General features: G+C 42.9%; 1 protein-coding gene across 1 annotated transcript in view; it reads left to right on the forward strand.

Annotated features, from left to right (window-relative positions):
* Rell1 (RELT like 1) overlaps positions 1–26,536 on the forward strand; it is a 54,334-nt gene that overhangs the window by 13,154 nt on the left and 14,644 nt on the right. The window contains exons 2-4 of the mRNA XM_090343727.1: positions 14,254–14,478; positions 16,706–16,777; positions 26,079–26,136. Of these exons, the coding sequence (XP_090199853.1) occupies positions 14,254–14,478; positions 16,706–16,777; positions 26,079–26,136 (355 nt within the window). The remainder of the gene's footprint in view (positions 1–14,253; positions 14,479–16,705; positions 16,778–26,078; positions 26,137–26,536) is intronic.

Raw genomic sequence — 26,536 nt, forward strand, 5'->3', positions numbered from 1 at the left:
TCCACTCAGGGGTGGAGGTTTGAAGAACTCCCTGGACTTTCTGTCTCACTAGGCAATAGGGGAACAGGGCTGTGACAGTATATATAGCAGCCATCTCCAATACAATCCCGTGAATTATCCATAGTGTAAGAGATAGTAACCAGAATTTCCTGGCACTGGTGAGGTGGCAGGAGGCTAATGGCAGCAGTTCCTTGGTTTACCTTTGTGCATTTGGGCTACATGAGTATGTGTGTCCAGAATGCTCTCCCTGCATCCTCAGTTCCATCCCTCTCCACTGTGTTAAGAAGAGAAACAGAAAAGAACCACCAGAACAAAAGCTGGGGCCTTGGACAGGGCCTGAAGCTAGATATGAGAGCCAAGATGCCAGACTCTGAGGTGGTGTGGGGAATCTCACATGTGCATCTGCAAGTCAGCGTGGTTTTAGTGCTTTTCTCGAGGGCAAAACCAATGTATATTCCTTACATACAACATGATTTAAATTTAAAAATGAGCTTTTCCTTTTTTGAGTACTGTCAAGGGTTGTGTAAACATGTCAGATAAGCCACTAACTTGGTGTCCTACACAGACTTGATGGGAGGGGACAGCCAGGCCTTGGACACAAGTCCTCGCAATATTGTGGTGGATGGGTTTGGCACACTCACTCCTTTGAATTGCTGATTCCAAGGGTGGAGATTATATAAGAGCTCAAAGCTCGGCATTTAAGTGATTCCTTTATTTATTTAATTTTTTTATTGTTATTGTAAAGGTGATGCACCGAGGAGTTACCCAGGTGAGGGGAAGAGTCAATGTCACCCTAAGGGACCCTTCCATGAAGAGTGTAGGAGATGGAATGATCACACGAACCCGCCCAGGGGGTAGGGAGGAAGGATCAGAAAAGTAGAGATGGAGTGGCAGCAGAGGACCCTCCAGGAGTGTTACCTGAGAGGAAGCTATGTGGGAGAGACTGAGGCTTGAGTATTAGTGAGTAAGGAGTAGGGGGGTTGAGGAGCAGAGGATAGGGGAACTGGAACACTGTTGCAGGCAGTGAGCTGCCTCCAACTTGAAATTGCTGCTGGGCCTTGTACTTATCTGCAGATCCTTTGGGTTGTGTTCGCTGTGTCCTTGTAGGGGGTGCAAATAATACATGTCTTGTTCTTTATAACTCCCAGAGTTATGAGGATCAAAGGAATAATGTAGTCCTTGTAAGTAGGGCAAATGTAACCTACATAGCAGAATAGGTTTGATGCAGCACACACACACACACACACACACACACACACCCACGTGTGTGTGTGTGTGTGTGTGTGTGTGTGTATATATATATATCAAATACTTTTTTATTCAGTTTAAGGAAATGTGAATCATGAAGTAAATGCAGTATATATAATATAGCCTTGATGTGGGAAAGCCAAGAAATGTTCATTCATGGTGAAGCTCTAGATAAGCACGTATTTGTCTTCAGTTACAGTTAGTCCTTGGAAATGACACAAATGAGCTGAGCTACTTCTCTGTTAAACGTATCTGTGAAAGACCACTGAGCATTTTCATTTTTTAGCCCAGTGATTGGTCAATTCTACATTATTTTGTTCTTCCTCCAAGTATGGAGAGCTGTCAGTTTTGGGACAATGTCTTTAAATACAGATTTGCAGATAGGCCTGGGAATATTGATTTATGAACCTCTGTTTGGATAAGGGCTCTATTGCTTCCTGCAAGTCTATTTCTCAGTCTGTTTCCTGCAATGCAGTTGAACACTTGGAGAGAGGAAAATGATCCAGTGTGAAAGTAATGGGCTCCACTACTGGGGACCTGCTTACCTATACAGATTGTCGACTTGAGGAGGGAGAGAGGATTCTTCTGAACTAGATGTTTTTACCCGTGCTGATTCATTGCTGTTCCTTGAAATATTAATGGCTTTGAGTCAGTATAGTGTAGTAAAATGCATCTGTATTTTGTCTCTGTCTCAGGCTTCTGGCATGGAACTCCTAAAATGCTTGGAATTTATTAAGGGTTGGACTTAGCGTCTCTTTCCTAGACATAATGCGCTCCTTTGGACTATACTTGAGTTTTGATAGTGAGGTGACTGGGTAGGGCTCCAGAGAGCTTCAAGATGGAGCTGGTTGCTGGGGTCACCAACCTTGTGATTAGAAGGTTGGCGCTCAGGCCCTCCCCTGAAACTTTAGGGTTCAACCACCAACTCTGTAACAGTCAGGCCTTCCCAGGTAACAATGCTCCTACGAAAGTCCTGCTAGGACGCCGGGGAAGGTGGTGTTCCATACTATCCTCTGCCCTTTGTCCCATGTGTCTCTTTCATTGGTCTGTCCTGAGCTGTGACCTTCATAACAAATTTGTAATTGTAATTTGTACTCAATTCTATGAGTCAGTCTAGTTAATTATCAAGACTGGGTATGTGTGTAAGGGGGTGGCATTTGAAGGAAACTCTCACATTTGTAGTCAGATAAGCAAAATATGGTTTTCCTGGAGACCCCCATTTGAGGTTGAAGCTGGCATGTGAAGTAGGGGCCTTTCCTTGAGACTGAACCCTATACCTGAAGTGTAGTGTGAACCCCAAGTTCTTAGTGTCAGAATTAAGTTGAATGGTAGGGTACCTACAGGGTCTGGAGAATCAGATGTTAGAAAAATGAAACAGTTGAATCTTTCTTATTGAGAAGAACTGACTCATAAGACTAAAACAAATTCTGAAATTACATTTGTTTAGAGAAAAGGTTCAATGACATGCAAAAAAAAAAGTTAGTGGGAAAGTACAAAAATAATGAATGGCCTAGTGTTTTACTGTGTACGTGTTATTTACAGTGTGTTTTCTAGTGTAATAAAGGGGAGGCAATGCCTAGGATTTTTTTTTTGGCCTGATTTCCTGTGGTAGAGATCAAAGGTTTCATAGCATTGTCTGTGCCTTTAGCCTAGTAGAAATATTATATGTGAATATCGTGGGTTGTAGTTTTGAGCTGTTGCCTTACCAAGGAGTTAAGAGTTCTAAAAAAAATAGGGAAAACAAGTTCTATCAAAGAAAGATAACTACTGAGTACACTGGGAAGGTTCCTTCCTTCCTTTCTTCTCCCTCCCCCCCACCTCTCTTTCTTTTTCCAGTCCAGGGTTTTTTTTTTTTTTTTTTTGGTGGGTCATGGTGCTTGAACTTGGCCCGGGTGCTGTCCCTGAGCTCTTCAGCTCAAGGCTACCACCCTACTCTTGAGTCAAGCCCCACTTCCCATTTTCTAGAAGTTAATTGAAGATAAGAGTCTCAGGTCCTTTTGTGCCCAGGCTGACTTTGAACCCTGATCCCCAGCCTCCTGAGTAGCTATGATTACAGGTGTGAGCCACTGCACTGGAAGTTTTTTTTTTTAATGCATTAACTAGCCTCTTGCATTAAAAGAAAAAACATGGTGATTATTCTTTGTATAATTAAAAGAAGAGAAACTATGGAAAATACTGAGATGCAAAACATACTAAAAAGAAATGAAAATCCCTCCTCAAAGGTAATCAAGTGGAAATATAATAGTGCTCCCTACTATTTTGTAGTTTCATCTCATTAACATTGAGATAATTTCAAAGTGGGATAAAGCAAATGTAGTCCCTTCTTATAAATACTTTCTCTTATTTAAGAATTGGGATGTTTAGGATTTCTGAGAAATTGTTAACAATGTCAACAGAGTTATATAGAATGTTTGCTTCTTAAAAATGACAGCAGGATTTTTATTTTATTTTTCTTTTTTGAGGCAAAGGCTCACCAGGCTACATGGTGGCCCTGAACTCATTATTCTCCTACTTCCATCTCCTGAGGGTTGGAATTACAGGTGTGTACCACCATTCCTGGCCTTAAAAAAATTTTTTTTATTAGTACTTGTTGTAAAAAAAATAGATGATGGTTCTTGAGAGAATGTAACCTTTATAGATACCCTCTTTTCCAGTAATTATATCACCAGGAAAAGCCATTATATCATTCCAGATATGTTACTGGTTTAATGAGTAATGATTTATCTATAGATTGTCAAGGCAAGACTCTTGCTTAAATACTTGAATATCTTGTTCCCATTCTATGGAATTTTACTGAATGTCAAAACTGTTCAGTCTTATACTTTAGGGTCTTAGATACCTGGATTGAAATCTTACCGTTGTTATTTTCTGGATGTATATCCTGGTTTAAATTACTTGGCTTCTCTGTGCTGCTGTAGTTTCAGATGCAAAATGAGGTTAAAAATACTAACACATACTTCACAGTGTTGAGTGAATTACTACTTACACAATGCTTGGAATAATGACTAAACATGCATCAATGTGTAGTATTATTCGGTAGTATTTTTTTCTGATTAGTACTGGGTTTCAGACTAATGCCCTTCCCATCTATTTCTCACCCTAAAAAAATCAACTTTCCTGCCCTGGGGTTTTCTAGTTACCTTGGTTTACTCTTTTCTCTATTTGCATTCCTGACGGGATCTTCGTTTTCTTTCTTGGTCTCTCTTCTCCTTTCTTCTTTGTCCAGTGGTTTCACATCAGGAAGCTCTCCCTTCCCCTGGGGACAGACCCTCAATGTCCATGCTCGACGGCACCATCCACCAGCGAGCGCCATGTTATCATCACTTACCTTCCCATCCCACTTCCCAGAGTCTAAGAAGCTGGGTCACGTGCCTCTTGTGTGGGAACATGGCCCTGACAGAACCTGTGACTAATGGGAAAACCCTCTGCCTAGAGCTTTGTAGCTTCCCGTTGAATCATTACCTGTTTTCTGTTCCTGGAAGGAAGAGAAGCCTGGGTTGAGCGTGGGATGTGGGAACCTGATGGCCTGTGCTATGCCTGAGCAGTGCTGGCTCTGGGGTGCCTGTACCCCTTCAGCCCTGAGCACCACCTCTTCTAGTTTGGCTTACAGGGCTCCTTGTCTTTTCCTGAAGGCGTTTTTTCCCCTCCCTTTCATTTATGGGGCTTGGGCATTGGTCCCTGAGCCTCTTTGTGCTCAAGGCTAGTGCTCTACCACTTGAGCCAGTGCGACTACTGGGTTTGTAGTGGTTAATTGGAAGGCCGCTATGTTTACCACTATACCACCAGAGCCACACTGAATGGTTAATTGGATGTAAGAGTATCACAGGGACTTTTCTACCCAAGCTGGCTTTGAACCTCCATCCTCAGATCTCAGCCTCCTGAGTAGCCAGAATTACAAATGTAAGCTACAGGCGCCTCCAGTAGGCTTTTTATGTTAGCTAAGCTGGGCACATTCCAAGGGTAGCTACACTGGGCACAGTGACTGCCACTGATACTAATTCATATTGTAGCAATGCTAGCCAGCACTTATGGATCACTCCTGGAAATCCAAATTAATCTCATTTCATATTTGGTAACAGCCCTGTTATTATCTGTACCCCATGATGAGGAAACTGAGTCATAAACGTTTCATGACCTGCCTTGGTGGGGGGTTGTCTCACATCTGCTTGGCCTGTTGAATGCAGAGTACGAGGAAAAAGCTGCCCACTCTCCTCTCCCACCAGATCTGGTTCAAATCTTCTCATTTCTAAGATGGGTCTAATAATAATATCAGAATTGTGGAGATGGGAAACTAGGTAATGCAAACCCAAACACCAAGCGCATAAGTTGGTACCCAATAAAGTTGAGTTACTCTTACAGTCAACCATAAGATAGCTGAGCCTTTCAGAGGCTCCCCACATGGAAATCATAAACCTTCACCACTCCCTGAGGACCTGAGACACCTCACACCCGTGCTGGTATTGGTGAGCCACTCTCTTTTTTCTTTTCTTGAAGTTCGTGGTCCATGCGGGCCCCGGGGCTCTGCTCCACGCCTCGTTTCCCCAGTAGGTGGTTTCCCCAGTTCTGCGCTGTGTTCCACATTGTGGGTGGGAATGCCTTGGCTGACCTACCAACCCAGATAGGGCAATCTTGTAGCCAGACCTGGGGATCCTGCTCTCCAAGACTTGGTCTTCTGCTTCAGAACCCCCTTCTTGCTCTCCTATAAGCTCAGGGCAGTCACTATTTCCCTTGGGAATCTTCCTGGCACCATTTCTGAGGTTTCTGCCGGACATAGGCCATCCGGCCTGCCCTCTGCTTCCTATTTGATGGTTTTGTTCTGGCATTCGCTGCTTTGCCTTCCTTCCGCATTGCAAGTAATTTCTAAGGGAGTCCTTGCTTCACCTTGTGCTAGGAATGTACAGCAGTGGATCTGTGAAGAACCGCAGTCCTCTGGAAAGCAGGCTTCTGGTGTGGTAACGTCATCTGGGATCTAGTGTTCCCACAGGGACTTGGCAGTTTCGAATGAGATAGAGTCCTGTGAAAATCAGGTGGGGAGCCAGTGCACAAAGCTGGGCTTACGAAAGTGCTGCTATTTGTAGCTGCCTTTTGCATCTTTGCAAACCTGCTGTTAACTTAGCTGAGCACTGCACACTGGCATGTTGTGTTTGTGGCAAGGGCTTTACCCCTTGATCACGAACCCGTCCTTTTGCTTTTCGAATGGGGCCTCATGTTTTGCTTAGGCTAGCCTCAGGCCAAAATTCTCTTCCTCTGCCTTCTGAGTAGCTAGGATTACAGGTATATGCCACCACGTTTGGTACTAATATGCTTTCTGTTCAATCTCTTTTCATTTCCACTACATCTGTAAGGAAGCATCTCTTCTCAGCCCATTTGCGCACAAGAAAATTGAGGTATACCCCAGGGCACAGTAATCCCTCCCAAGCCATGGACCCTGGAGCCCACGTTCTTATTAGCAGTGTTTGTAAGAGCAGAGATGGTCTTGGATTTTTATCTTAGTGACACTCAGAAAATGGGCAAATTCATGCACGTGTGATGCCATTCTGGTCTGTATTCCACAACAAAAACCTGGTGAGCTGACCTTGCCCCTGTCTGGGTGAGGCCTGGTCAGTTGAGCATCTGTGGTCTCCTGATTGCAAACCATTGTTTGAGGCAGACGGTGAGATTCCAGAGTTGAGCTACTTGCCTTTCAGACACTGGGATTTGGAGTTAATGCCCTCTCCCGTGATAGCTTGCTTAGGGTGATAGATTTTCTTTGGGGGTCAATCACGAAGTGCTATTTCCTTCAGATCACCCGTGGTTCTGTCATTAGCCCTTCCAGTACTTCATGAGAAGACCCAAGCCAAGGGAAAGATTGTGTCCCAAGTATTCCATTTAGGCAGTTGGATTGAAAATTAGAATACTTTTCAATTTACAAAGGTGGTCACCATATTTCAGGAATCCTTTAGCCACAAGCAGCTGAAAATCACAGATTCAGGTCCTGCCTTTGCTGGGGTCTAAATTCTAGTGATTAGTTTAATTCACCTCCTCTTCCCTGTAGCCTTGTCAAATCCATTTCTATTTATGCAGCAAGTAAATGGGGTAGGTCGTAAATTGCATAGGTTTTGCTAACCGTTGGGTATTATTTTGCTTTGACAGAGTTAGAAAAAGTTGTCTGAGTCTTGACCTTGGGGACATGGAGCATGTTTTTATCTCATTAGTGGATCGCCAGTGGAGCTGGGAAAGGCTGGGGAGTTGGGGGATGCTGAGGCCCTTGCAAGACACAGGCGTATAGTTCCTCAGCCATGCTTGGTTGTGGATGTCCTTTACCGGCTAGGTCTCTTCTGCTTTGTCAAGTCTGCTGGGTCTTTGTTGGGAAATCCTAACTTTGAAAATACCACCATTTCCTGATAAGAAGAGAAGAATTGTTGTCAGAGCTATTGAAGGTAGCTTGGCTTTCATGGCCATAAAGCTGCTTGAGAGAGCTTACCCCCGGCCTCCTTATCTGGCATCTTTGGTTACAGCTATCATCTTCCCCGTATTTTAGCAGCCCTCAAGCTCCACACACTGGACCTGAGGACTCTTTCTGTACCGTTCTGTCTCAGCTCTTCTGATCATTGGGGTCAGTTGAAATACAAGTGTTTCTTAGAAACAAGTTAGGAATTACTTTTGACTTTTTAGATGGACTTTCAGTCATTGTTCATATCCCTTCCTCACCTCCCTGCTGTCAGTAGCAGTCTGTTTTTTTTTCCTTCGTGACTTTTATAATCTCAGAAAGATCTTGACCCATAAACATATACATATCTAATCTTCAGAATGCTGGGAATTAACCCAAGCAAGCTAGACCAAGAAAAACCTAAGGAATTCTGATAAGCCTTGTCCTTTGTGGGACATTGTCTATTTGTAATGCTGTGGAAGGCAGTTGCGTTTTGCAGCAAGGGTCAGTCTAGGTAGCTTGTTTTGAGTGTCTGGCTGTGTGCACAAGTCTCCAGGTGAGATGACAGGGTTGTTCTTGAAGTCATTTTCAAAACATCCTATTTCTTACTATGCCATTTAGAACCGGTGATTTTGTGTGCATGTGGCGGGGAGAGGGGTGGCTGGGGTACTGGGGCTTGAGTTCAAAGCCTAGGCTGTGTTCTTTAGCGTGCTCACTTATGACTGGGACACTGCCACTTGAGCTATAGCTCTCACCACCACCACCACCTCCTCCTCCTCCTCCTCCTCCTCCTCCTCCTCCTCCTCCTCCTCCTCCACCTCCTCCTTATTCTTCTGTCCCCTCATTAATTGGAGATAAGAGCCTCAGGAACTTTCCTGTTCCAGCTGGCTTTGAGCTGCCATCTTCAGATCTCAGCCTCCTTAGTAGCTAGGATTACAGGTGTAAGCCACCAGTCCCTAGATGTTTTTTTGAAATTTGGGGAGTCTTTAATCTAAACCAACCTGTGAAATGTGGAAGAACAGGCTAGCATTTAACATTCGAACAGAAGTGACAACATGGTTCTGAAAGAAAGTAGTTGAGATCTACTTGAAGCAGGCATTGGTAATTGGTTGGGCCTTCAGCACTGAGGGTGAGCGGAATCCTGTGCAGGGAGGAGGGCGGGCGGGTGGGCAGGCGGGCAGGATGGATCTGTACCATATGGCATTAAGCCAGGCATTGGCACTTCCTTCCTTATAACCCCGTATGACCTTGGAACCTGGCCTCACCTCTGCTTGTTTCCCATGTGTTCTCTGGTTTATTGTGCTGACTCAATCCCCAGGTTTTGTGTTGTAGAGCCTCCCAGATTGTGACAGGAATTATTGGCAGTTGTAAGAGTGCAGTCATAACTACTGTGAGTCAGCCCTACAGCCCCTCTGGTACCCTCTTTCCCTGAACAGTTCCCTTCTTCGCTTTAGTTCTGCCTGCCTTCTAGTCTGACTTGATTGTTTGTTCCTTGTCCTGGGAAGCTTTGCAGCCTGCATTGTGCTCCTCGAGTGGTGGGACAATTGGCAATTGGGGATGTACATCTCAGCCACGTGCTGAGTGCCATGTGCTCACTGGCCTGTCCCACCCCCTGGGTCCCGTTGCTGAACCTGCTTTGTTGTCAAGCTTCAAGCTCTTCTTGTATGCTGGCCATCTCTGCATGAACAGTTACAGTTCATGTGTTAGCAAAGGAGATGTCAGTGTGGCAGTGTTGGGGGCAAGGCCTGATGGGAATAGGTGGGAGCACGGAGCAGAGTTCTCAAGAATGGATCAAGCCTTTCTTGTGGAGTGAATTCGTGTTCTTATGAGGCTGCATTGGCCATGCCTGGCACATTGGCTATGGTTATTGGTTATGGTTAGGACATGATGCTATCCAGTCAGGCTATCCCAAATGGTTGCTCTCTTTGCTATGTGCCCACTCTGGCTTTTTGATGATTTTAATTGGAGATTAAAAACCTCAGGGACTTTCTTGTCCAGGCTGGCTTTGAACTGCAATCCTTAGATCTTCTTCTTCTGTGGCAAGAATTCTCACCCGAGGTCTTCCTCTCCACACAGTTGTAAATGGACAGTACAGTACTGATGTGTAGAGTGTCTTTTTTTCTTGTACAACTGGATTTTATACCTTTTGAACAACAATAGTTCTCCCATTCCCCACCAGACCATGGTAAGCACTGGTTTCTTCTGGCTGTGGTTGCAGCTGTCACTTGTCTTCTGAACATAGGAAATGGAACATTTTGGAAATTTACACCCTCCTGAATAGTGTGACAGAATGTGTATCCATCCTGCCCTGTTCTGCACTCTCCGGTCCTACTGGGCATCAGTGCCCCTGTGCGTATAACCCTCAGTTCACCTGTGATGGCCCCTAGTGAGAGAAGAGCAGGGCTGACACCTGGGATGTGCCAAAGAGAAACTGGAAAGCACTTCTTCTAAAGGAAAGGTGGAAGGTCAGCGTGATTTTGAGAAAGAGAACATTTAAGTAAGTTCTTCTTACAGTATATTGTTACAATTGGTTTATTTGCTATTTTCGTGTATCTCTTAACTATTTTGTGTATCTCAACTTGAAAATCAAGCTTTAGTGAAGTGTAGATGCAGGGTTGGCATCCAATGGCAGTGTTGGAATGACTTGTCTTTAGAAAATGGAGAGAGGGCTATTATACGTAGGCACCTTACAGAAGTGTAGTGTTGTGAAATTTGTCCTTTTGTGACAGACATATTTCATTTAGTATAGTATCCTCAGGGCTTATCCATGTTCCTGCATATGGAAGGTTTCCCTTTTATGAAGTGAATAATATTCCCCTGTCCTTTGAGGAGGAAATGGTTAGTTGTTAATTAAAGAGTATTCATTACAGTTCCTTCATTCTTTTGCCCATCTATAGGCATTTAGATGGCTTCCATACCTTGGCTGATGTCAGGAATGCTACAGGGACAGTGCGAGTCTAAATGTCCCTTCCAAGAACCTGATTTCAATCCTTCTGAGTATAGTCCTACAAGTGGTCTTTCTAGATCTTATTTGTTTTAACTTCTTGCTGAAGTGGCTGAGCTGTTATCTTTGCCAGGCAGTCTATTTTTTTTCTTTTCTTTTCTTTTTGTTGTGGGGCTTGGACTCTGTTCCTGGGTGCTGTCCCTGAGCTCTTCAGCTCAAGGCTACCGCCCTACCCTTTGAGCCTCAGCCCAACTTCCCATTTTCTAGTGGTTAATTGAAGATACAAGTCTCATGTTTTTTAGTGCTGGGGGCTGGCTTTGAACCTCAATCTTCAGATCTCAGCCTTCTGAGTAGTTAGGATTACAAGCATGAGGCACTGTGCCCAGCTGCAGTCTGAGCTTTTAACCCCAATGTTTTTTTTGCATTTCTCTATAACTTGTATTTTCACAAATTTGGATTAATATCTTCTTCAGTTTTTCCATGACACAGTATTTATAAGATCAAGTGAGTCATATCTGTTTGCAAATCATAAAATTCTGTAGATGTGGCATTTCTGAAGATGCAATATAACTCACATTGGCAAAAGAGCAAGCAAGCAAACATATTTGCACCATAGCAATTTAGAAACTGCTGTGGGGCTCCAGTTCTGAGCCCCTCTGCTTTCATCCTTGGTTTTCACTGCTCCTCAAAAAGAATCATCACCGATGCTGGGAGTTTGGCCTAGTGGTAGAGTGCTTGCCTAGCATGCATGAAGACCCAGGTTCAATTCCTTAGTACCACTTTCATAGAAAAAAGCTGGAAATGGTGCTGAGGCTCAAGTTGTAGAGCTCTAGCCTTGAGAAAGCCCAAGGACAGTGCTCAGGCCCTGAGCTCAAGCCCAGGACTGGCAAAACAACAACAGCAAAAAACCTTAATTATGGCCGGGAGTTTGGCCTAGTGGTAGAGTGCTTGCCTAGCATGCACGAAGACTCGGATTCGATTCCTCGGTACCACATACGTAGAAAAAAGCTGGAAGTGGTGCTGAGGCTCAAGTGGTAGAGCTCGAGCCTTGAGAAAGTCTAAGGACAGTGCTCAGGCCCCGAGCTCAAGCCCAGGACTGGCAAAAAAAAGAATCATCAGCACTTCAGACTTACCTGTCTTTATTGAGATAGTCTGAGGAAGATACCCCCATTCCCTTGCTCCTGTCATAATGAATATGTGATAGAAACAGAAAGAAATCTTATTTGGAATTGTAAAAGAAGTATTTCTTTTTAAGTTTTTTCCTTCAGATTTTATTAATCACAAAGCTGATAGACTCCAGATACTGCAGAAATCACTCTTTATTTACTTAGTTATTTGCTGGTTCTGCCTGGCAGAAATAAATTTTCAAGGAATAATCCCTTGATGTACTCAGGGTTTGCATTTTGGAGTGAATACTTCCTGGAACTTTTCTCTGCACGGATGCAAACATCTATACATTTATCAAGTATTTATTTAGTTTTTCTTTTAGTGTTTCTGGTTTTTAAATAAAGCGAAGTTTGAGGTTAAATCACATTGTAGATAGTATATTTGCATAAATTATTTACATATGCATACTCTACTTATATTGAGTGGTGTATTGCTGACTAGTTTGGTGGGTGACCTAGATGGATAGCCTGCGTCACACTAGACCATATAGTACCATTCGTTGCTCTTAGGCCACTGACATGGGCGGCACGTTACTGTAGGCTGTTGTTACATAGTGGTGTTTGTGTTTTTAAATGTAGGAAAGGCGCAATAAAAATACATGACTGTAGGAAGACTTCAGCTTCATTACAATCTTAGAGAACCACAGTTCATTGCTGATTGAGTCCACATTATGTGGGATGTGGTTTATTATATAGGTATCATTTCTTCTTGGAAGGGAAATCCAAACAGAATGTGCTCTCTCAGATTCTGGAGGTTACCTGATAACAAAATGAATTCATCCTTTTACAGCCTGCAGAAACTAGTCACTTCCTTTCCTGTTCAGAGATAATGGATAATTTCACATGAAAGAGAGGTAGATAGTCCTTGTGTTCTTGGTTTGCAAATTAAGCTTGCTTTTGATGACTAGTGTGCTGCTGTGGCCATTTCAGGCCAAGTGTTTATCTCTAAGACAGTTTGGACACTACTGCTCCTTTTCTCCTGGGGGGCAGGGAGAGGAGGAAAGGAAAGAACCCTTTCTTGAGGAGGCTTATGGCTAAACATCTCTGCCTTTCTAGCTCCTGGGTGTCTTAAACAGTGTTTGTGAAGTTCCCTAAGCTGGAAAGGTTCATTCATCCAGGGGCTGGTACCTCATGCCTGTAATCCTAGCTACTTAGGGAGCTGAGACCTGAGGATAGTGGTGACAGCCATCTCAGGCAAACTAATCTAGGAGATTCTTTATTTCTAATTAACTAGCACAAAGCTGGGACTGGAGACATAGCATAAGTGGTAGAGTGTCAGCAGAAAAAGCTAAGCAAAAATGAGAGGCCTGGAGTTCAGACCCCACTACCAGCGCGTGCGCATACACACACACACACACACACACACACACACACACACACACACACACACACTTCATCCTAGATTCTATAATCAAAATAATTCAGATGCTGAGATTTCATTCCAGCCAAATGCCACATTTTTCTCCATTCTCCCTTCAGGTGCCCAGGCCGTAATTCTTTGCAGGTGCTCTCTTCAGCATGTTTTACTCCCCAGTTGGCTGTATCTTACAGTTGTGTGTGCTCCTGGCTCACAAGAGGCATGGCACATAAAAAGACTTGCAGAAAGTTTATAGTTATACTCAGATATGAATAAACAAAGGCACAGACTTAAATTTTTATATCTCTACTCTGGGCCAAAACTCAGACCACTTCTGATATTTCCTTTTTTCTTTTCCTACTGTAGTATGTTAGTTTATTAAATCCTTTAAGAACATAAAACCTTCTGGAACAGGCACTGGTATAGTTGGCAGTGTTGCAGAAATTGCAGTAGTTTGTTTGACCTTTATAGGTAGATGTGAAATATGCCCCTTTCCTATGAAACCTAGGCATTGAGGTGTTGAGTCATTGTTCTTGTCATTTTCTGCTCTGAAATGGCACTGGATAGTTAACCCAGGTCTTCTGAGTCCAGAGTTCTTACCCACGAAGTACGATGCTGTTACACTACCTAATTCATATGTACGTGTTCTGCGCGGACTGTTCAATAAAGCCTGTACCCTCCTTCCACACACCATCTGTGGACTCTCAGAGATGAAGTGGAAGCTGCCATGAAGAGGATTATTCGTTGTTGTTGTTGAGTCTTAGTGCTGGAATTACAGGGGTGCCCCACCATGCTAAGGAAGCAGAGGTAGGAAGGTCATGAGTTTACGGAAAACCTAGCTACATCGTGAGTTCTAAGCCAGCCCTAAAAAAGAGCACCAACAACAGTTCAGGTAGGATCCAGTGTATGGATGGCAGGAACAGGATGACTCAGACTATTTTAGCCCACACCTGGGGTCTCACTCACCCTTTGCCACCAGAACCCTCAGCGTGGATGTGGCCTGTGGATCCAGTGCAGACGTTCCCCTAGGGGAAATCAGGGGTTTTACTTTTTCTTTTCCTTATTTTTTATTTATTTATGTTTACCTCTCCCAGCCATCTAACCTATCGATTCACGTTCCTGTCTGTAGACACGGGTGGCAGCCGCACGCTGCACTCCAAAGCGGAGACCACCCCATCGCCCACCAACAACACGGGGAACGGACACCCCGAGTACATTGCGTACGCGCTCGTCCCTGTGTTCTTCATCATGGGGCTTCTGGGGGTCTTCATCTGCCACCTGCTGAAGAAGAAAGGCTATCGCTGTACCACGGAGGCCGAGCAAGAAGTTGAGGAGGAAAAGGTGGAAAAGATAGGTAAGTAACCTGGGTTTCTTTTCTTTTCTTTCTTCTTTAAACAAGTTGTATGGCTTAAACTAAGAGCCTGGGCGTTGTCCTTGGGCTCTTTTTGCTTGAGGCTAGTCTCTACCACTCGAGCCACAATGCCACTTCTGACTTTCTGCTGTTTAATTGGAGATAAGAGGCTCATAGACTTTCCTGCCTAGGCTGGCTTCGAACCCTGATCCTCAGGCCCTGGGCATTGTCCATTTACTCTGGAAGTTCTGTCTTCCCCATCTGAGTGAAGATCCTGATTATTGAGTACCGACTGGGTGACTGCTGTGGAAGTATGTCAGGATGGGGAGCTGAGCTTCAGTCTTATCTCTGCATTTTCATGGAGTCATTAGATGGTGCTGGGATAAGCCCGAGAAAAGTCCTGTTTCTTCTTTCCACTCATCCTGTAGAGAGCTGTCCTTGTGTGGACTCTGAGGTTGGCAGGTTCTCCATATCCAGCTCGGCTTCTCATCCCAGTCTTTTGCAGAGAGGTGACATTTGGAGTAGGTCACCCCCGGGAGAGCAAACCTGCAGGACCAGTGAGGGGAGGTTCTTCTTTTCTTGCCAGCTTGCTGGACTGTTGGTTTTTCCACCTCCACTGACCTTTGAGGCCGGGGAGGAACAGCGTTGTAGGATGAGTCATGTGTAAGCTTAGCAAAGCCAAGCCGAGTGTTTGTCAACAGAAAGTGGAACTTCTCCCGCTGCTCCTCCTTCATGTCCGTACGGCTGCTCAGTCCTCCGATTCTCTGCTGTCCATGTGAACACCCTGGCTCCCAGCCTTGGGGTGTAGACGACACTGTGCCGGGTAAATGGAAGGGTCGTTCATTGCACTGCTGGCTCAGTGACTCTGAATTAGGATAAAATATTTTAACCTTCTCTCTTCCTATTGAAATATGCCTTGGGAAACCAAGGAGTATAATCAAGCAGGCTTGAGTTTTTTTCAGACTGCTACATGTGTTGCTAGTGCAGAAACCTTCCAAAGTAAACTGCATGTGGGGAAAATAAGCATGGCCAACATTTAGGCAATTTGGAAGCACAGTGGAAAAAGGGATGAGAGTTTAGTAAACATAGATGAATAACTATCAAATTAAAAAAAAAAACAATGAAGTAATAGTCTCAGGTTGGGATTGTCGCAAAGTGGTGAAATGCTTGCCTGGTATGTGCAGGATTTTGGGTTTGATCCCTAGTACCGCACAAGAAAATTGTTTTGGGGCCAGGAATTTGGCCTCGTGGTAGAATGCTTGGCTAGCATGCATGAAGACCTGGTTTCGATTCCTTGGTACCACATACATAGAAAAAAGCCGGAAGTGGTGCTGTGGCTCAAGTGGCAGAGCTCTAACTTTGAGGAAAGCCAAAGGACAATGCTCAGGCCCTGAGTACAAGCCCTAGGACTAGTATTAAAAAAAAAAAGAAAAAAAAGAAAATTGTTTTCCATTTATATAGTAGTCTGAAATTAAAACAATTCCATTTCTCCTGAGGACTTTTTTCTTTCTTTTTTGGGGTGCCTGTACTAGAGTTTGATCTTAGGGTCTCATGCTTTTGCTTGGTTTTCTTGTTCACAGCTGATGCTTTACCACCACTTGTAACTTTTGTTGTTCGTTAGAGATGGAGTCTCTTGGGCTTTTCTGCCTGGATGGGCGTCAAACCTCTACCCTCCACATCTCAGCCTCTTGAGTAGCTAAGATTACAGGCTTGAGCCAACCGTGCCTGGCTCCCCTGAGGACTTCAGTAAGAATATGAGAGACATTGATACATTCAGGGCTAGTATCTATGTATTTCCATAGTGTCATTGTGGCAGTGCCTGGATATTTCACCTTGACAAGACATTGTTGATCCTCCTCCTCTTCCTCTTCTTCCTCTTCCTCCTCTTCCTCCTCCTCCTCCTCTTCCTTCTCCTCCTCCTTTTGTTTTTTGTTTTTGCCTGTCCTCAGCACCACTTCTGGCTTTTTTCTATGTATGTGGTACCAAGGAATCGAACCCAGGTCTTTGTGCATGCTAGGCAAGCACTCTACCACTAGGCCAAACTCCTGGCCCCTTCTTCTCTTAATGCTTGTTATTCTACCAATGTCACAACCTTTGACACTGGGTCTTGGCATGAGTGCTTAAGCGTTGTGGAAGCTGTTCAATGAGGTCGCAGTCTCTTAAGACTGAATATCCAGTTGCTTTGCTGCTGGTGGCCAGATGTGACATTTTCTCCCCGTTTGCCTTTCAGAATTAAATGACAGTGTAAATGAAAACAGTGACACTGTGGGGCAGATTGTCCACTACATCATGAAAAATGAAGGTATGTATTTCAGTGTTCCAGTACAGTTCTGTATTCTCCTTTTGTTGTAATTAATTGTATTCATTGTAATTTGCTTGTGCTAGTACTAGGGCTTGAACTCAGGATCTGGGTGATACCTTTTAGCTTTTTTACTCAAAGCTGATTCTCTACCACTTGAGACCACACCTCCATTTCTGGATTTTTGGTCTCTCATTGGAGATAGAGAATTTCATAGACTTTTCTGCCTGGGCTGGTATTGAACCTCAGTCCTCAGATCTAAGCCTCCCGAATAGCTAGGATTACAGATGTGAGCTACCAGCACCAAGCTTCTCTTTATTAAAAAGGTGCTTAGGACTTCTAGGGTTTGTATAGATTCATACTGATTTCACTTTAATTCTCTAATTACTTAACTTCCAGCACTCTCCAACCATGAACATGTCTCTTTTCAGTGAGTCTCTAGGTTCTAGTTGGTCCCTGCTGTAGAGTCAGCTCTGGAGTTTCTGTTTACATCTGTACCTCACCACTTCCGGAGTATTTGTAATTTGGAAAATGTCCTCTCACCACACAAAAGCCTCAGTTTCCTTCTGTGAAATGAGATTCTTCATAGTATTCACCTCTTTATTTCACACATTTATTTATTTATTTAGCACCTGTCAAAAGCTTCAGCACTCAAATAATGTCTATTCACTTTTTTTTTGGAGCACTTAAAGATTTGTGACAAAATAGTAAGATATAATTAGCTACTGCACCCATTGTAAATAAGAGAGTCCAGGGGCATTTCCATTTATTGTGCTCCATCAGCCCAAAGTGCAGCTGTACTCACCCTTGTCTGTCACTGGTGATCCTTGTACTTGCTTTTGTCTCTTTAGATTTGTGTAGTCTTGACGTTTAAGACTTTTAAAAGTCTGTGGATTTTAGGTGTCCTCATTTTAAACCTTCGTCTTATTGAGTGGAGGATTTATTCAAACTTGATTACAATAGGGTGCTGTCCTGTTTTCAGTTGCTATAACTGAGTCCCATAGACTGGTAGTTTATAAAGAGCGGGGCTGTATTTGGCTAGTCTGTGAAGGTGGGGATGTGCTTGGTTAGGCATCTGCTTAGCATCACGTCTGCCTCAGTAACTCACACATTCACTAACCTGTGAGTGGGTTAATCCATTCACCAGGGCCGAGCCCTATGAACCGTACCACCTCCCAGAAGCCCCAGCTGCAAATACCATTAGAACAAAACTTTTGGAATTAAAATTTTAACACATGAATCCTGGGGGCCACACCCAGACTGGAGCAGGTTCTGTGCACTTGTAATATTGTAAGTGTACCTTGGTGCCTCGCCTGCATTCTCAATAGTTGCGGATTTCCATACTTTGAGTTCTTTGAGATCTCATGAGAGTTTGAAAGCAAAGCCTTTCCCCTGGGCTGTTTCTGTTGCAGTGAGCACTGCTGACTCACCCTGCATGCACTAAGACAGCTGGGCCTTTGGTCTAAAATTGAAATGCCTTGTATTCAGCAGTAAATATCTGCTCTCCACCCTCAGCTCTTCCCTGAGGACAACCTCCTCCCTTCTCCTTTGTTTACTAGCCAGTCAGAGCACTCCCCCGGCCCAGGAGGTTCCTCAATATGTTGGGCTCTGTCTGGGTTAGCATGATTTTCTTTTTTTAATTATGTATATATATGTATATATTTATTGTAATATATAGAGGGGTTACAGTTATATCCTCCAGATAGTAGGTGCATTACTTCTCACACATTGATGCCCCTTCTCATGTTTTTGTTCCCATTTCCCTCCCCACATCCCTTCCCAATCCTTTGGTTCCCCCCTTCCCTTTCCTATTTCAAATAGACAAATAAACATATATACAATATACCAGGAAATCTGTAACAATATGAGATTAACCAAAGGGCAACAAAAGAGAAGAGAATTAACAAAGTACATTAAGAACAACAATCAAAAAGATAAAGCTCTTGTTTCCATATCCTGGAGATCCTTTCATTTAGCCTCATCCTATATGACCTTATTATGTACCTAGTTTTTGAGCTATTGTAATCCTCTGTTAGGAGAGTCCTAGATGTGTACTAATTATTACAAATGAGGGAAAACCTTGAACCTATGTTCCTTTGTGCCTGGCTTACTTCACTTAATATGATTTTTTCCAAGTCTTTCCATTTCCTTACAAATGGGGAAATGTCTTCTTTCTGATGGCAGCATAGAATTCCATTGTGTATAAATACCACATCTTCTTGATCCAGTTATCCACTGAGGGGCATCTGGGTTGGTTCCATATCTTCACTGTAGTTAATAGTGAGTTAGCATGACTTTCATTGGCTTTTTTTTTAGTGTGCTCTGTGTGATTTCCATGGATCTAGGTGATTTGTGTGTCTCATCTCACCTAATCCTCACTACATCCCTGTTCAGTAGGAATTCTGATGACACCTATTTTACAGGTAAAGAAAAGACTCCCAGGGGTTAAATTCGAATAGCCAGCAAGCAAGCACCTTTTGCCTACTTCCTCTTACTGTATGAGGAAGTATTGCCTCTCCTCTTTTAATTTGCAGTTTTTTATTTTTATAGCTTGCAAAAGTCAGATGACCAAAGTTTAACTACAATGATATTTAAAATAAAAACATTAGCAACATGATAACCCCTATACAACTACTTAAAGACAATGAAAATGTAATCTTAAAAAGTCTATCAACAGCAGCAAAACATCAGACAGAATGCTTGGCTTTGCGTCTGTCTTCCAGAGACCTCCATTAGTGGACAGGTTCTGTGCTCTAGCACACTATTAGGCCTTCTCCTTTTGTGTGTAGGGAAAACAAGTGCCTTTAACTCAGCCGCAGGAGTGCAGCAGGGCAGGAATGTGTTCAGGGAATTTAAGTGTCAGCCATGACAAAGCAAGGCTTTTGACGTTTGACCTCCCCTCCTGTTTCAGTGCCTGCACACTGTCTCCTAGGCCAGGGGCAGCTTGGGGGCTTTGGGTTTGAGCTTTCTGATGGGGGCAGCTGCTAAGCTGTATGAATCTAGTGATCATTGGTTAAATTTTCCAAATCAATTCTTTGAGAACTTTGACAGGGACTGAAATTCTTGTGCATACATAGATGGTGTACAGGAATGTTGGCCATGTACCAGGCCTATTCCAGACTTTCCAGGGACTAATAACACTGATTTGGATACTCATTCATTTTACAGTTGAGAATGCCATGTTGAGAGCCCCTGTTGGCCTAACCAACTTGCCAGTTCTGTACTGGTGCAGCTGGGGTTTGATCACAAGCACTTGGACCTTGTAGTCCACATGCCAGGCCTCCTTATCTGGAAGTAGGTGGGGGAATATGTTCCAAGACCCCAGACAAGACTTGAAACCATGAAGAATGCCAGACCATATCAGCTTATGTTTTTTCATGTCAGTTGTACTGCATATAAACTAGACTCAGATTAGCAGTTACAATAAAAATAAGAAATTAAATTGGAAAATCTAGCCACATTTTTGAGTGCAAAGGCATATTAACATGATTATTTGAAAGGTTTTTTTTTTAATTGGTGAAAAGAAAATAGCCTAAATAGTACCACCCAGAGACTCAGTAGAAATTGCCTCATTCTTATTAGTGACGAATTTGGTATTTAAAAGATCCTCTTGAGTGAATGATATGTAATATAATTAGAAATAATAACAGTAATCTTAAGAACACTATAACTGATAGCTTTGTTAAATGAGTAACTATGATAAAGTTTCAAGACACAGATGAGCTGTTTTCTTTACTAGATTTCTATTTAGTAATCTGCTTTTACTTTGTAATTTGTAGTCCTCAAAAGACTTAAAAGAATAAAATCCATCCTTGCACTTAAAAGATAATTTATAATAGTATTATCCTATAATAAAAGTTATTTAAAACTTAGGAATGATTAATTTCTAGAATTTTTATTTACTATTCGTGAACCATAGTTGGTTGTGCATAACCAAAGCCAAGGAAGCAGCAGTGTGGGTGGCGTAGTGGCAGGATTGTACCCTTCACCTCTGGCTGTTTCCTGGTGGCATGAGAGAATATGGTAAACTTATTCTCTTCCAAGGAGTAAAGTATATACTGTAAGGGCTTCTAGAACTTCTGGAACATTCATGCATTGAATTCTCAAAAATGCCAGGCAAGGAGGTCTCTTTGGAACCCATTTTGTGGATTAGAAAGCAGAGCCCCAGGGGAAGAAACTCGCCTACAGCCATACTAGGAGAGAAGTGACCACCAGTCCATCCTCTGATGTTCATGGAAGAAACTGTAGAGCTGTTCTTTCCTTTGAAAACTTATGTCCTTTTTTCTTTTGAAAAGTAAAGTAGCCTTTAGTTTCCCCTGAGTTGACTACCTACTGGTAAGTACCTCAGATCTCAGCCTCCTGAGTAGCTAGGATTACAGGCGTGAGCCACTGTGCACTGCTTTCTTTTGGTTTTCTTTGCTTGAATTCACATACTTTTAAATATTCACAACCATGACATTTGATTTTTTTGCCTTGCATTTTAAATTTAATCTTTAGTCATTTCTTGTTTATAGTAGCAACACATTTAAGTTTGGAAATCAATTTTAGCTCAGCCCCTACAGGTGTGCTTTCTCAGCTGACCTGCAGGGTATGTACTTAGTTTCTTTGCAGCCTCACATGGTGTAGACTGAGTTTTTCCAGATAAAGCAGTTCTCTAACTCTGAGTCTCCTACAACTTAATGTGTTTCAGATTCTGCCTGAGAATGAGTCCCAGATTCTAGGACTCCAGGAGGAAATCCCATAAGGTTGTCCTTCTTCAGATGCCAATGATAGGTCCAGGCCCCTGGTTCTTGTCAACTATGAGCTCAGAGTCCAGAGAATTCTCATAACTCCTTTGTCAGATCTGATGATTTCCTAGAGTGACTTGCAGAGCAGAGGCAAGCGCTAGCCGATGGTATAGTTTATTAGGGGAAAATATATAACAGGAATAATGGAACTGCAGAGCTATGTAGTGCATGGTATTTGTAACTGGGTGGTGGAGGGGCAACTGTGGGGTGACAGAAGCCCCTAGGTCAGTGTTGGGTGTTGTGTCACCTCCCAGCTACCTCCATATGTCCAGAAATCCAGAAACTCCTCAGATCTTGCTATTTAAGAGTTTTTATTGAGCTTAATCTCCAATCCCAGACTATCCTCACTCCCCACTTGCCAGTGGTCAGTGTGTGGGGCAGAAAGTTCCAGCCCTCTAATTATGTGGCCTGTCTGCTGACTGGCCCCAGTTTCAGTGACCACATTAGTGTAGCATCAGACATGATCACGTAACTCACTAGGAACAACAGACACTCCTCCCGTGCAGGTCATTTTGGGGGTTTGTGGAGCTCTTTGGCCTATCTGCTCACTGGTTATTTTCCTCCTAATATCTAGACTTGGATTAAATAAAGGATAATCTTCCCTTTCTCTGTAGAGTATGCTAGAATCGTGTTGGGTTTTCTTGCATTATATGGAAGTTTGGACATTATTGTGGACTCTGCCCTGTAGTGAGTTTCTCTGAGAGTCCCCGAGCCTGTCTGCTGTGCTAGAAATGGAGAGCACTACAATTCCTCACAGTCCTGATGATGCCCATGAGGAGAGAATCTTTTTTTTTTATAGTTTCTTTTTTTCATATATTTTTATTGTAATTAATAAAAGGGTTACATTATATTCGCCAGATGGTGCATTACTTCACAAACATTGATACCCTTTCTCATGTCTTGGTCCCCATTTCCCTCCCCCCACCCCCACCCCTCATCTTGTTTTCCCCCCTTCCCTATCCTATTTCAAATTACCAAATAAGCATACATACAACATATCAGATAACAAGGTGAAATACTGTAACAATATGAGATAACCAAGGGATAGCAAAAGAGATGAGAGATAACGTGGTACATGAAGGACAGCAATCACTTATATGGCTTTTGCTTCTAAATCCTGGAGGTCCTTTCATTTAGCATCATACTATATGGCCTTAGGTATCTAGGTTTTATTCTATTGTAAATCTCTGCTAGGAGAGCTCAAGATTTCTACTGATTATGACAAATGAGGGAAACCATTGAGCCTATGTTCCTTTGAGTCTGGCTTACTTCACTTAATATGATTTTTTCTAAGTCTTTCCATTGAGGAGAGAATCTTTTGTAGGCTTTTCCCTTGAACCTCCATACCTTCGGTGACCTTTACAACCTAAAGTGATTGCTGCGCTAATGATTATGCAAATTGCTCAGAACTCTATTCAATCTGTCTGTTTGGGTGGAAACTTGACATTGAAGAAGGAAGGATTATGTCTAGCATTTTCTTTGGAGGCAGATAGACCAGAGATGATCTGTTGGTCACTCTCTAGTGGGTGACTCTGGGTGGTTGGTGCCAGCTTTAAGCCTCAGTCTCATGCCTAGAAAATGGCAAAAGTCATTCTGACGATGGAGAGTTGTCAGAAAGGGTGGACTTGGTAGAGTCTAAAGCCTTTTGGCAGTGCCTGGCTCATATTAGCCATGTGGTTCTTACTTGGAATATTTGCCTTGAGTATAAGGAAGACTGAAATAACAGCAGGGCATTTTCTTGCCTAAATTTTGATATTTTATTCATAGTATGAAACAAATTTAGCAGGAAAAAGAGGAAAGAATTTCTGGAAAATACCATTTACTAGAAAATTCCCTCTGTTCTTCACAGCGTTTCTTTGCCCTGTACCTAGTTCCTTCCATTCTTTTTTTTTTTAATTTGTAAATTGTATTTCTATTATCTTTAAGTAATTGTATAAACAGGTTACCATTCGAACAGTTCCTTCCATTCTTGAGAAGCCTGTGAAAGGAAATACAGTTGGCAGACTGTTGGCAAATATAGGAAGTAGCGTATATGAACTCTGAGTAATGCACAAGGAAGAGATATAGATGGCTTTTCATACCCCAGAGCCACCCCACATTAGGAAATTCAACCCACCACAGATTGAACGTGGTCTGAATAAAGTAAATCTGCTGAGTACTTGTGGCTTTTCCTATAATTACCCAGGAGGCTAAGATCCAAAGATCACAGTTCAAAGCCATCTAAGGCAGGAAAATCTGTGAGACTTATCTCCAGTTAACTACCAACAAGGCAGAAGTGGAAATGTGATTTGAGTGGTAGAGCCCCAGCCTTGAGTGAGAAAGCTTAGGGATGTCACCCAGGTCCTGTGATTCCAGTACTGTTGTGCAGACACACACATACACACACACACACACACACACACACGCACGCACACACTCACACATACATGGCACGTGTATATTGCTCTGTACTGAGATATATCTGATTTTCTTGTTATCAGTCCCTAAGCCCGCTGAAGAACAACTATTTTCATATAATTTACATCCTATTTGGCACAATTATTTACAGGAGGATGTGGATAGGTCCTGTGCAAATTCTGTGCCCTTTTATATAAGGAACATCTATGAATTTTGTTATTTTCTGGAGGTGCTGGCACCAGTTCATCTGTGGTATTGGACAACTATTTAGTATTCTCTTTTATTATATTTTGTCAACAAAGTTAAAATGGATGTATTTAAGTCCTAATGGTTGTGTAATACTATGTTATATCTTTTCATCACAGGAAGACACGAGTGTTCTCAAGGGACACACTGCTGAAGTTGTTTCCCTGGTGTTGTAGACTTAGAGATTTGCACAGAGGCAGGGACATGAGCCTGCCCATTTGTGTGTGTGTGTGTGTGTGTGTGTTTTCTCTCAGCCCCATAGCTCTACCCCCTCAGACTGGGTGAGTATGAATGATATTTGCATGTTAGCTGGAGTCCATGCTCAAAAATGTCACTCAAAGCCAGCAGGATTGTTTTCTACTTTATTTCCTAAGAAGAAGATTGATTCATAGGAATTTATGAAAGCACGATAAACACAAGTGTACAAACACCAACTGTGGATCTCATGTATATCCTCCTGGAATCATCTTACATTTTGATATCACTTTTTAGGCAGCCATCATTTTATAGGTGATTAATTTTTCCCAGGCAACTAAATCTTTATTTATTTATTTATTCGTTGTGAGGAGGCTTGAACTCTGAGCCTAGGTCCGGTCCCTGAGCTCTTCAGCTTAAGGCTACTGTCCTACCCCTGGAGCCACAGCGCCACTCTGGTTTTCTAGTGGTTAACTGGAGTCCCACAGACTTTAGTGCCCAGGCTGGCTTTGAACCACGATCCTCAGATCTCAGCCTCCTGAGTAGCTAGGATTATAGAGGTGAGCTACCACTCCCAGCTTCAAATTTTGTTGAATAAAAGTTCATTACTCTTCAGTATTATTATTGTTGACCTTTGTGTTGTAACTTTTGTGTTTGTTTTCCCTTTATTTTTTTATATTTGATAACTCAAAGTTTGATAAAGAGTAGGTGAAGAGTAAATTGACTAATTATTGTGTATGTTGTATGCAGTAAAGCACAAAATTATACGCGATACTATGTAACTTTATTAATCGACTTTCTGTTGCTATAATGAAATACCTAAAGCTAGGTACTTGATAAAGAACCTGGAAAGCCTGACATCAGGCACCCACATTGATTGGGCCTTGGGGGAGGGCGGAGGACATCATGGTGGGAGTATGTGTAAAAGGGAAACATGACAGACAAGGACAAGAAGCCACAAAGCAGTCTGTGAGTCAGGTGCCCTTGCATACATCCAGTAAACCGAAGCAACTCTTCACTCAAATCTTAATGAGCCCAGCAGTCATGCTGGAACCAGACTTAATGCTTCTACCCTGGTGATGTCATTTGAATATGAAATAGTAAATGCTGGCATTGGTTCATGTGGTAAATAATTATTTTTAAAAATCTTTCTCTCTGGAGAATTTATTGTGATTGGAACACTGTTTTAATAATCAATGGGAAGGGTTAGAGTCAATACCAGCATTTGGTTTTGCTGATTAAATAGTCAGGAGACACTCAGCCTTCAGTTCAGCTTTTTAACCTTGAGCTCGAGGGCTCTTTGTAAACTGCAGATAACACAGGGTGAGGGAAAAGTAGGAAAACTTAGGAAGCTTAGATTCCATTTGTTCTGTTGACAGTCTAATCTTGTGCACCCCCCCATATTTAGATTTTTAAAGAAATATAATATTTCACATCTGTAAGTCAGCCTGTATTACATAACTTACAGATGGTGGACAACACTTGAAGTGACAGTATTTATTCAAACTTAGGGAGTTATGGGGCCACTAGAAAAGTTAACCTGCTGTTTTCCTGTCCCAGGGCTCCCGTCCCCATCGTGAGCTCTGTGAGCTGCAGGTCCTCAGCTCTGCGAATGTGATGATTCTAGGATTGCTCATTTATTCCTTTTTAATTCTCCACCTTTCTTTTGTATTCCTCAGCAAACGCAGATGTTCTAAAGGCAATGGTGGCGGACAGCACCCTGGGTGATGCTGAAAGGTATGTCCTTCTTCCCTGTCCCCCCACTCCCCTATCTACCCGCTGCCACCACAGAAGAGACAGCTCCAGGGACCTTTTGGCTCCTGCAGGCCTCCCGAGCTTTGGCACAATTGATGTTTGAGGCAGGTGATTCTCCTCTAGGGGTCCTGTCTGGTGCATGCTGGGATGAGCATCCATATTTGGGTCCTCCTCTCACTAGATACCAGGGCACTGTCTTGCCCACTCCCCAAGGTGTTGTACCCCCCAGATATGCAGAGACCTTGTCAGTGATCCCTCCAAGAATATCACCGTAGCTAAGGACTGTTTGTTGGGGTAGCGATGGTGCCAGAATTCTGCATTCTTAGCTGTGGATCAGATTTGCGTTATGAGCTAGTTCCTTAATAATTTTATTGAATAAGAA

Source organism: Megascapheus bottae, chromosome 13 (assembly GCF_031878675.1).
Source record: "Megascapheus bottae isolate mThoBot1 chromosome 13, mThoBot2.hap1, whole genome shotgun sequence".
NCBI lineage: Eukaryota > Metazoa > Chordata > Mammalia > Rodentia > Geomyidae > Megascapheus > Megascapheus bottae.